The sequence below is a fragment of the Cydia fagiglandana genome, chromosome 4 (assembly GCF_963556715.1).
Source record: "Cydia fagiglandana chromosome 4, ilCydFagi1.1, whole genome shotgun sequence".
Classification (NCBI taxonomy): Eukaryota; Metazoa; Arthropoda; class Insecta; order Lepidoptera; family Tortricidae; genus Cydia; species Cydia fagiglandana.
This window is the reverse complement of record NC_085935.1, coordinates 8,178,018-8,190,979: the sequence shown is the minus strand read 5'-3', so window position 1 is coordinate 8,190,979 and position 12,962 is coordinate 8,178,018. Positions and strand designations below refer to the sequence as shown.

The 12,962-nt window shown below is 38.1% G+C and overlaps 1 protein-coding gene across 2 annotated transcripts in view; it reads left to right on the top strand.

Moving 5' to 3' along the window:
* Positions 1-12,173, top strand: part of LOC134663592 (zinc finger protein Xfin-like) — a 35,391-nt gene extending 23,218 nt beyond the window's left edge. For both annotated transcript variants that reach the window (XM_063519999.1, XM_063519998.1), the window contains 3 exons: positions 3,274-4,706; positions 6,122-6,296; positions 8,761-12,173. In XM_063519999.1, the coding sequence (XP_063376069.1) occupies positions 3,274-4,706; positions 6,122-6,296; positions 8,761-11,484 (4,332 nt within the window). In that variant the 3' untranslated portion in view covers positions 11,485-12,173. The remainder of the gene's footprint in view (positions 1-3,273; positions 4,707-6,121; positions 6,297-8,760) is intronic.
* The last annotated feature ends 789 nt before the right edge of the window (positions 12,174-12,962 follow it).

The window sequence follows — 12,962 nt, the reverse complement described above, 5'->3', positions numbered from 1 at the left end:
TATTTTTAAACACTCGGCACTTAAATTTAGATTTTTTAAATAAGACCAAAAATCGATGATGAATTATATATATATCAAGATAGGTAGGTATTTTATTTTTCTCAGCAGCTTACAGTATTGTAGGTAGGTACGTAACATTTTAAGAAATATGTACTTACTGATAAAACTTGTCCTATACCGATATGAATTTGTGCAGGCGTCTACCTAATATATATATTCGCACAAGGGTCGTCTGTGGTTACCTATACCGAACTGCTATACATAAGTAGGTAGGTAGGAGTATTCTACAGAGTGCGCTCCTCTCCATCGGCTCAAGGTCGACCGTCGTCCGACCACTGTCTTCGCTATCACGTGGCGGCGATTTATGCGACTAAAGAAAAGACGCTCGGCAGATGTGTTAGCTTACTGCAACGTTTTAGATCAAACTAAATAATAAAAACTTTTTACAAAAAAAAGAAAACCGACTTCAAAAAGGATGAAATAAAATATTATCCTTTTTAAGTCTATGCGTTACCAACTGATATGTTTGAAGTCGGTGCCAAGCCAACTTTTGAAGCATACCATGATTTTGGTGCGATTCGATAAGTATGTACGTTGGATTGCCTTACACGACGACAATGAACGTACTTTCTGTAGGTACAGTCGACGCTAAAAATATGTTTACACTTTTCGTCTTATTACAAAGGAGTAAGGTGCAAAAGTGTAAACACATCTTTGACGTCGACTGTACCTAAGAACACACCTCAGAACACACGATGAAACCTTCTTGGTACAGTCCGTACCATGTTTGTCGGCACGCAAGCATGGGATTGGGACTGAGTTATTTCCCGTCCCTTATTCAGAGGACTACATTTCAAAATATAAAACAATTCAAGGAATTTACGTTTTTGCCAAATTTCACCTAAAGCGGTTCAGTTGTTTAGCCATGAAAAGGCGACAAAGAGGCAGATAGAATTACTTACACATTTATAATAGTTATTAGTACAGTTCTAATGGGATTTATAGTCATAAAGCTGATTATTTTTGACGGGTATTGTTACTACTTGGCTTGGCACCGACTTCAAACATATCAGTTGGTAACGCATAGACTTAAAAAGGATAATATTTTATTTCATCCTTTTTGAAGTCGGTTTTCTTTTTTTTGTAAAAAGTTTTTATTTTTCCCTTTTTAGTTTTAACGCATTGTTAAGAGCGCAACGCATGAATGAAAAACAACATCATGATTAACACTAAATTCGTGTGGTACCTACTTTAATAAATATGTAATCAGGAATTTTCTCGAGTCCGTCTGGGAAATTATAATTCCTGTCACTAGACTAAATCCATCCTCCGCCCCGCCACTGACCCAATCCCTCAACCCCCCAATCACTCTACCTCACAGCGCATCAACCCCTGATCCATGAACCCCTCGACCCTGAACCAGCAGCCCTTCAACCGCCATTCCCCGACCCCTTAACTCCTAACCCTAACCCCCGATCAGTAGCCTTACCAGCTTACCAAGAGTTTGACATTGATTTATTCGCTAGCGCGTGTGTAACTTACTTTTTTTGCATCTCGCTCGTACTGGCATATTAGTGCGAGCGAGATGCATAAAAAGTAAGTTACGAAGCGTTAGCGTCGCTAACTTAGCGAATATGTCAATGTCAAACTCGTGGTAAGGCTACACTTGCATTACATCAAATTGGCGGTTTTAGGAAGCAAATGCTCGAGTTACTTTAGAAAACACCGAAATCACTTTACACGTGCCTTTAAAAACTGAGGAGTTCCCTCAATTCCTCATGGATTCCATCATCAGACCAGAACCAAAAATAATACAGAAACACCTTGGAGGTAACTACTTCAAAACAAAAAAAGAATTACTCAAATCGGACCACAGGTGCCGGAGTAATCGCTGAACATCCTACATTTAAAAAATCATCATCATTATCATCAAAACAATCATCATCATCAGGTCTACTTCATCAAAGTGGTGGTTTTCGGGAGAAAATGCTCGAGTTGCTTAAGAAAACACCCAAATCACAATGCATGTGCCTTTAAAAATTGAGGAGTTCCCTCTATTCCTCATGGATCCCATCATCAGAACAGAACCAAATTAAAATGGGACCAACTCGGAAGTAGCTCCTTTCAAACAAAAAAAGAATTACTCAAATCGGACTACGGATGTCAGAGTAATCGGTGAACGTACATAGAAAAAAAAAAAAAAAAAAAATAGCCACAACCGAATACAGAACCTCCTCCTTCTATGAAATGGAAGTCGGTTAAAAAAAGGTAATTAATGGCATAAGATTAGAAAAAGCTGAGTCACTTCTGCAATCTATTCTAATTGAAAAACAAGGGATGCTAACGAAAGTAACAAATATCCATATCAATATACACATTATACACACAAGTGATCTACAAAAAAAAGTTTTCCTCCTTCTTTACTTGTGTAAAAAAACTAAACAAAGTATTAGTTAAATTGTTCGTTTCGGTTATAGTTTTCGGAGTATTTATAGTCGTCCATTGTCTTAGTCGATGGATAGATTCAGGATAAATAGGCAACAATAAGCAAAGCAAACAATTTTATTGATAACACAATAGATACGCGGCTTTTATCTTTACCGAGGCTTTATGCATAATTAATGACGTAACAAACACCTAAAAGAAGTGCTTGCACCCGCGTCGTGCCGTAATAAAGTTACCCCAGTTAGGTACCCCATCGTGTTGCCCCCCGCGGGCGCTATGCCCCTCGCTTGCGTGTAATGGGCCCAAGCCCAAGCTTGTACAAAATATCGCGTTTTGCAAAAAAACACGTTCACTTTGCACATAAAATACATTTTTACGCATAGGTACCCTTTCCTAATATAATATGAACAATGTTAAATTGTTGAATGACATCGTTAATGATAAAGTGCATGTGAATTATTTTTATTCACACGCATTTCTATTTGTTCCCGTGTCGTAACAAAACCCGCAAAACAAGTATGGGCACCTAAGTATACGGTTGGAGGAACCCTACGGACTACGGAGTTGAAAAAGTTTTTGTAAGTACCTGCGCGGTGTGGTGTGGCTATTGCCGGTTTGTTATAGGGAGCCCCGACCACGTCGCTCGTTAGGACCGAGCGCGACCAATTCAACTTCTTTTTAAAAAGCTAAGATTATTAAAGTTCTCTACCGTATCTAATAAAGAAGCATTCTCTACCTGACTTATCTAAAGAAAGTGTGGAGGAGAAGCGCAAAAGTGTATCCCAAACGTCCAGTTTAATTGTATCTATTTGTTTTGTTTAATTTCAGGAAATGGGTCTCCAATATGCAGATATAGAAATGGTTACCTGTACCAGTGATAACGAAACGAGCTCTGAAACCGCTGCCAAAAAAGACATTGAATTGGCACAAGATACGCAACATCGACACTCGCCAAACAGCACAATGGGAGAAGGGAAAACAAATAAACAAAGCAGAAAAATACCCAGACCGATACCGCAACTAATACCCCTGAACACGTCGACGCCCAATCAAAATAAATCACCACCAGGAGAACCACCGCTCAAAAAGTTTAAAGAAGATCCAAGTAGAGATACTAATACAGTTGATAATGTCGACAATTTACCAGCTGATATCACAATTATACCTGTCACCAATGGTACACCCCTTACTACAAAAGAACCCGCTGTGAAAAAGAAAAACGAATCCTTTTTTGACAGACTAAAAGAAAGGTTACTAACGGCAACCGGAGAGGAAGGAACTTTGACTTGTAAAAACTGCGGTTTTGAAAGTAAATGCTTATCAGAACATTCCGTACATGAAAAGAACTGCACAGTATCCGCAAACAGGGTTTTGGCAAATAACACCCACACGAGCCTTGGCTCTACGCGTTGCCAGAATTGTCGGCATAGATGCAAATCAAGTGCCGATTTATATGTTCACATGCAAACTTGCGGCAAAGTGGAGCAAGCAGAAAATGAACAATCAAATGACAGTGAAAACAAACACGAAACCACGTCAACAACTCATGAAGCCGATTTTGTTAAAGATGAACCACATCCCATGGAGAATGTCGTCTTCGTTTGGAATAATATTAATCCCGATACCGCCAAATTTGAAACGCCGTTGGACATCAATATTAATGATGATTCAACTATGCCCGAAACAAATAAACACTATGACTCAGAAATTGTTGATGAAAATGAAGGCATGAACTTGTCACCAAGCCAAGCAGCCGGAAAAAAGGTGTTTAAATGTCCGCACTGCACTTTCTGGGCATCGACCGCATCACGGTTCCACGTTCACATCGTCGGGCATTTGAATAAAAAACCTTTCGAATGCTCCCTCTGCAAATATAAGTCTAATTGGAGATGGGACATCACCAAGCACATTAAACTGAAATCAGCAAGAGACCCTGAACACAATGATGCAAAGGTTTTGATGACTGATGAAACTGGACGTAGGAACTACAGTAAATACAACAAGTTCTTAGCAGTGCCCGTTGTAAACGAATATGGAGAAACTGAGTTTGACTATATAGATCCAAACGCACTGGCGAACGGTAGCATGGAACTCGATGAATCATTCAACGACACGAATGATAATATCAACTCAACACTTGAAATGCAACCTCTTAACTTGCAAACTCTACATGGACAACACAGTATCGAGACAATGGATATCAAAAACGAAGATCAGAAACCTAAGAAAACGATGTGGAAATGCAAGAAATGTAACTACAAGTAAGTGTTAAATGTTATTACCACCTCCAAACCTATCTTAAGCATGTGCATTTGTAACTAGAGTTAGAATTTGTGCAAGTGTTATTTTAAACGTCAAACTTCTATGAAATTAAGTACGACGTTTAAAAACACTTGCGCAGTCTGTGCTATCAAAACCGCTGCCAACCTAGCTTGGCCTAACTCTTCTTTATCACCAAATATTTACTTTGATTCCAAGTGAAATTAATTTGTCAAAAAAACTAAAAGGTTTCCAAATGCAATATAAATAATATAATATCTTTACTTAACAACGAAGAAGCGCTGGTGGCCAAGAAGCGCTGGTGGCCTAGCGGTGAGAGCGTGCGACTTGCAATCTGGAGGTCGCGGGTTCAAACCCCGGCTCGTACCAATGAGTTTTTCGGAACGTAAGGCCTGATTCGAAACAAATTTGACAAATTCAGAGTGATTTTTCTTGGATATTTTCTAGCTTACTAATTTCCAACATAACCTGTTACCTAATATTATACCAATACTGAAAGGTAATTTCATTGCAATATCCATGAAACAATGAGGATCTAGACATATCTTCAAATATCTGGCGTATCAGGAATTTCGTCGATGTGGTGTCAGTTACCGGGCATTGGTTACTTTTCGACAGAGAAATCGACACCAACATCACTAAAAGAAACGGTTCGCAGCTTTAGTTTAATAATGCGGATTTCCAATATTACTTTGATAATATTTGGAGATGATCCACGATGTTTATGAGGCAATCAGCATGCTTAAGCCAGTACCCTCGAAATCGGACCAAAAAACTTGATTCAACAAAGTCCCACAGTATTGACCTATTGAACGGTATGGAGTGGAGTGTCCAAGGAATTAGTTCGTTAAAACAACAAAAACTATATGCAATATAATATTTCAAAATAAACATTGTTCTTGATAGGACTCAAACTAAGAAACTGTCAAAAAACACTGTCGGATGTATGATGGAGGGCATACAACAAAACTAACGACAGAAGCGGGAAGAAATGGAAAATGATGAATTTACTTATAAATAACAATTTTTAAACAAATTTTCAATAAATTATGGAAAAACAAATCTTGATTCAGCTAGCTTCAGTACCATTAATAGGGTTTTCAATTTGGCAGATTGAATTCGAATCAGGCCTTATGTACGAAATTTCATTCGATATTTGCCAGTCGCTTTTCGGTGAAGGAAAACATCGTGAGGAAACCGGACTAATCCCAATAAGGCCTAGTTTACCCTCTGGGTTGGAAGGTCAGATGGCAGTCGCTTTCGTAAAAACTAGTGCCTACGTCAAATCATTGGATTAGTTGTCAAGCGGACCCCAGCCTCATGAGCCGTAGCGAAGTGCCGAGATAACGCGAGGAAGAAGAAGATCTTTACTTAACAACGAATGGTTTGGTTACAGGGACCCATCGAAAGAAGCGCTGCTGGCACACGTCCGTGAGCACTCGAAGCCCGAAGATGGACAGGAGGAGAACAAGGCCTTCACCAAGAAGCCTGAGAACACGCCGGACCCTGCCGACCTGGCCTACCGCTGCGGGCACTGCAACCAGCTGTCCAACTGGAAGCACGTCATACAAGTAAGATAGCCTACCATATGTGACATTAGCAGTTCCGTTGCGAACAACATAAGAAATCGACATCTACATGGGGTTACAATGTTTATATTTATTTGTGAGTTTAATCGGGTGGCGACTAAAAATTTAAACAAAAATCCTTAAAAACTCTTAATGACATAACAGCTGCGATCATATATAACTAAGGATACCGCCTTTAGGAACATTACCGTTCAAATTCTCGGGCCAAATTAGCACACATACACAATTACGCCTACAGTCAAATAAGACGACGCGTTTACAGAGCCTGTAATCAAAGCTGGTAAACGAAATAATAGTCATCTTTATTACACTAATGGTACATAGCTAAGTGTAGATGAAATGCATATAATGTCAATAACTACCAATCAGCGACATTAATCCGCTAATAACCTTCTTGCTGTACGTACTGGCCGCTGAGAGTTCGCGGTTCATATTTGATTAGAATATGACTTGGACAGGGATAGGTTTATGCTATACAGTGAAGAACCAGTCAAATAATTCACGTATAATAATTTAATGCAGATTAAAAGATAACTAGTTAAAATGTTGTTATGACATGACAGACTAACTCAACATAAGTAAATATATCATTGTTGTATAAATGTATTCCGCTATAATAAGTATTTTGTATATTTTATTATCAATCTGCATGGCAGTGCGAAGTCACGTTCAGGTATAGTCTGTCCGTTTTTCTAAGATCAAGTACGCCATAGTAAATGTATGGCGAACTTGATCTTAGAAATAGGACTGGCTATACAGTCTGCAAAATTTACATGAGTACACAAATCGGGTCAAAAATATTTGAACAGGCGGAGTCACAATAAATCCCCACTTTCAGTTCAGAATATTTTATATGTATATAGCCGGTCAAGCAAGTTTGTCAGTAGAAAAAGGTGCAAAATTAAAATTTTGTATAGAACTACAGCCGTTCGCGCGCTTACATTTTCTAAATTTGCCGCTCTTATAATATTTTAAACTTTCGCGTTTTGAACACATATTAACTCACATTATACGAAACGAAACTGATTTACGTCGGTAAATCAAGGTAATTGAATATAATTCGCGTTAGACCCGTCTATAATGTGAGTTAATATGTTTGCCGCTCTTTTCTACTGACGGAAATGGCTTGAGAGAGAACCTACATAAATGTGACAGTAGAGAGTGGATTCAAATGATCAACATTTTCAGATAATGTGTGTATTTGTTAAATTAATTCAGTGAAAGCATGATAGGAAAAATGTATCTACATATAGGAGACCGGGTATGATTATCTCACGGGTTATATCTTATGAATAGAACATATTCTAGATATCTTGCCAGGCATCCACTCAATTTCATGTCTCTCTAATTGGACAGCTTTTTTCCATAGTTCTCTGCGAATAGCATCTTGTAGGAATCTGAATGGAAAGTAATGTAAAATGACAATACCAAATTTGATTATTAATTTGAAATAACTAGGTCGTTTTTTTATAGCTCCATCTCATGAAATAAAAAAGGAAAATACAAATCTGTAAGAAGGAATTTATTACTACATTTATAATTACCTAGGGTACATCGCCAATTATTAGCCAGTTTTCAATTACTGGCCACCTATACTAAAATGAATTCTGTGTATAGGTGAATAGAACTCATTTTTGTAAGAGGCGGCCAGTTATTGAACGAGTGGGTTGTGGATAAATTTCAGTTACTGGCCATTTTCCTTATACTGAAAATGAGTTTTATTTATCTGTAAATAGAATTCATTTTTGGAATAGGTGGCCAGTAATTGAAAACTGGCTAATAATTGGATTTTCGTACCTTATATACTAAAATGAACTTTGTTCACCTATAAATAGAAATCAAATTAAGTGGCCAGTAATTGGGGGGTGGCTAGTAATTGGCGATGTACCCTATATAGAAAATACCTAAACCAAACACAAGTTAATAAAATAGTCTACTTCATTTAGCATAACACCATCCCTATTATCCTCGCAATTTAAAAAGTCGTATGTTGTTATGAAAGTCGTATGCAGTTGTTACGTTTTAGCTTAGCACGGTAGTATTGAAAACAAATCGTCATGTTTTTTCCAAATTCTACTGAAGTTATCTGTTTACTACAAGTGAAAAGTGATTCCACTGTCCTTGGTATGAACTAAAATAACTTCTGCACCACTTCACGACACATGAATATATTTTTAATTACAAAAAAACGTTGTTTTTATAAATCAATTTAGCCATTTGTCACTGACTGTCATCTCGGTCGTACTGAGATTGCCAATCGAGCAGTTTGTAAGTACCGCCTATCGCGGGGTAGTTTGCGTTGGGTCATAATTGAGCGGACAGAATACTTCCATGTATAGCATTTCGCTGCATAACAGCCGCCGTGTCCAAATTTGTTGAATATTAAACATTTGCATTTTAATCAATATCCTTTCTCGCGTTTACATACATCTTCTCTTTTTTTCAGAGACACTGTCGTTTGAAGCATGATGGAGTCATCAAAGTTATTACCACGGTCAAACCGAAACCTGATGCCTCGTCATTGTTGAACGAAATGAACGACACTTGCACCAAATGTCCGTTCAAAGCTGCAGATAGAAAACAACTTCAAAACCACATGCAGCAGCACCAGCCTTCGCCCCAGTCCATATTCAAATGCTACTTCTGTCCGTACTTCGTGAAAACTGAACACGACTTGGTGCAACATCTAGCTTTACATGGTGTCACAGACCCAGAAGAATACATCTCCAAAGCCATGGGATGCAAGTCGCCGCTGCCAGATAATCCTGGAAATTCGAGCGGGTCCATCTCAACCAAACGACACAAGTGCACGGAGTGTCCCTACGAAACCAACAGCAAGTCCCAGTTTATGTATCACGAGCAATTCCACCGGCTCCCAGCTGACACTCCATACAAATGCCAGGAATGCAACTACAGCGTTTCCAAGAGACACCTCCTCCATCAGCACATGAGAGTTCACGGGATCATGCCTAAGAAGACTGAAATGGAATTAGAAATGGAAGCGTCCTCGTCTTCTTGTAAGATGGAGATTCCTATCGATTTAAATGAAATTCCTTTCGTGTGGGTTTCGGCTAAAAACGAATTCCACAAAATGTACAAATGTCGCTACTGCTCGTATGTAAATTCACAAAAGTGCAAAATACCTAATCATGAGAAGATTCACTGTATCGTCTTTGAAAACAGTGAAATCACTATTTATAAATGCTTGGAATGTAAGTTTACTTGCGATAATGCCGGAAGGTTGGCAGAACATTCGAGGACGCACGGCGAAATTTACGGACGCATTTACTGTCCAGTCGAACTCGATGTTCCCGATGAGGAGCAGATTACTAAATTACGCAAGGTTATAGAAACTGAGAAACTAAACAACCCGGATAGCCCCAGGGACGACATGGTTCTAAAAGACAATGAAGAACTTAAAATATTGTTCTTCTGTCATAAATGTCCGGCTAGATTTTTGATTGATAGTGATTTAAGGATCCATGATAAATTCCATGATCTGTTGTTTGCGAACAAATGCAAACTTTGTGAGTTTTCAGTGCCCCATGAGACTGAATTAAACGCTCATGCGGTCCACCATTCCGATGAGTATGCGACGGAAACTAAAATGCTCAAGTTTAAGCACCGATCTCATCCAGCACACAAGGAGCCAAAATTGGAAGTTGTACACTGCCCGCTCACTTCAGAAGTTAATTGGATAGTTTCGCACCCTTCGACTAACTTTGAGATTATAGATTCTTCGAAAAAGTGCAATGAGAATAGAGTGCCTAAGCAATATTTCTGCAAGGAATGCCCAGCCAAATTCTTCAAAACTTCTGCGTTAAGTTATCACATGGGATTGCACGGAGGGGATGGCGACCACAAGTGCAAAAAATGTAGCTACACTGTCAAAAACTTAGGAAATTTGGCTAAGCACGAATCGTTACACGAGAATGAAGGAAAAGCCAACACGTGTGATTACGAATCCGGAGAAGACAATGATTACAAAAACATTCCATTATCTGGCACAGATCTATTTCAACGGAAAACTGAAGCGCAGAAAAGAGTTGTAAAAGACAACAACAAGTTGGTGAAACCAAACGACCATTTCCCACCTGTACTACAGGCAGATCCTCAATTCGGATACCTAATGCATGGTAATCCAGAGTTTATCTATCCTACGTACATGAAAAATGGCCGTCAAAAAGAGAAAAGATACAAGTGCCACAAATGCCCATCCGCATTTGAGAAAAGAGAACAATACAAAATACATTTATCGCTACACGGATCCAAACAGAGATACAAGTGCGAGGTTTGTGATTATTCCGTTAAATACTATGCCAACTACGTCCAGCACATGAGGAAACATCAAATGAATGACGAGGCCCAGGCTGAAAGAAGAAAAGGTAACGAAGAGACTAATGAGGCTGAAAATGAGACACAGGAAGATAAACCAGCAAAAGGAAATATTAAGCTAGCTATTAAGACAATGCCAAAGGGGCCAACAAGGCCAAAAAGTGATTTTCAGCAGTTTTCTGTCAGCGACCAACAGACACTCCGCCTGCTACAACTAAGACGGTCTATAAATAATGCTGAAAAAGAAAAGCAACCGGAACCCACTCCCGCAAAGGAACGTAAGCTACACATGTGTCTGTTGTGTCCGTACACAAACCAGCGCCAAGATGCTTTAACAAATCACTATAAGAGACACGAAGATAACCTAAATGCCGCCAATGGCATTCATAAATGTCCACATTGTGACCTAGTCGTCGTTCAATCACACTTTCTGCGAGAACACCTGAAGACCCATTTTAATTATCAAAAGCATTTGACCCCTGAATGCTATGCAGCTAGTGAAGGTGTGACTTTTGTCATAAAACAACTCGATGATGAAGATACAAAAGATGAAGACAAGAGTGAACACTTAAATGAAGATATCACTGATATTGAAGTCAAAGAAGAAAAGAATGGTTTAATCGATGACAAGAAAGCAGAAGAAAACAAAACATGTGATCTGAAAGATATCTTTAAAAACGGACAGAAAAATGGTCCAAAATTAAATTTAAAAATTGCTATGAAAGAAGAGACTTCTACTGATCTAGTTATTACCTTAGATGAAAAAATAACTTTCGACTCAAATGATAATAAGATATTTGTCAAACTTAAAACAGGGGAGCTTATTGTAGAGTAATTTTAATATTCCTATATAATGTTAGTAAAATAAGTTGATTGTTACGATTATGACCATATTCGAATAACTGGCAGAATAGCTTTTTTAGTATGGGTAAGCCAAAATAGGAATTGTTGATATGTTCACCAAAGTATAGCTTGCCATATTAGGTTAAAAATGTTTGCCCTTTGCTAAAATTGTATTGATTTGGACTATCAGCTACTCAATAAATGATATATAGGTAAATGGTACTTAATGTAAAACAAGTTGTTACCGTTTTGCTACTATGCTAAACAAAATGTACCTAGAACTTTGTGTTTTGGATAGGTGGTAAATGTCTACTACTTATAGCGTTTCTCAGTTACAATGTCTGACTACTTTAAGGCATTTTGTTATGCAAAGCAGGCTGCAATACTATTGCCTCACAAAAGGAAGAAAATACGTTATAAATACCTACTTATAAAAAGTTATAGATTGTAGAAATGATTTGAAGTTTAAGCAAAAATTATCATGTCTCTTAACAGATTGAATAGATGGCGCTGTACTGCGCCATATCGGCCTTACGATTAGTAGTAACTGAAAGCGTTAACTAAAACTAGATTTGCTTATATACGAAACAGCACAACGCCATCTACAAAACCTGACTAATGCGAACCACAGATTAATCTCACGACTTTACACACACACAGACATATAATACAATCTATAAATATTTGTTAATACAATGATGATCATCGTTTTGCCTTAGTCGCGTACAGTAGGTGGGTGCTGGGCTAACATGCCAATCGTTAGCGCTATGACAACGAAACGATATCTGTCTCTCTATCACACTAATATGTAGTGACAGAGACAGAAAGCGTTTCGTTGTCGTAGCGCAACCGATTGGCATCTTGGCTAGGCTCCCAGATTACCAAATGGAAATCTAAGCCACTATGGAACCATACATACATTGACAAGCAGTACAGAAAGTATCAAGGACCTTTTTCATGTAAGCTCGATATCCCGTCTAAGCCTTTTTGTTGATGTACAATCACAAAAAGGCTTGATGTACAATTAGAAGATGCTAATATTATATGTATGTGTAATGTAGAGTTAAATGAATAATAGGTAGGTAATTACTATAATATGGTCGTACATTTCTATCCAAAAGGGTGTTAGATATTATATATTGTAGCAATATAGATAATTAAGTCAAATAGATGAATAAGATTAATTTATATGAGTATGATTATCCAGTAAAACTGGAATGTCCTGATACTTTTTGGACATATGTATGCAGACAACTACGAAATAACAGTTAAGGCTGCTTTACGGCTTTATCGTGTGGTTGATCCATAAGCAATTTATATTATATTACCTACAAACAATCCTGTGCCAAGTATTAGACACGTCGACATTTTTGTAAGTTAGCCCCCATTCGCACGACAGCTTTTTCAACGCACGTTAAAAAAGCGCTTGAATTTGTCCGCACTCTAAATTCGATTTAACGAATTTAGATC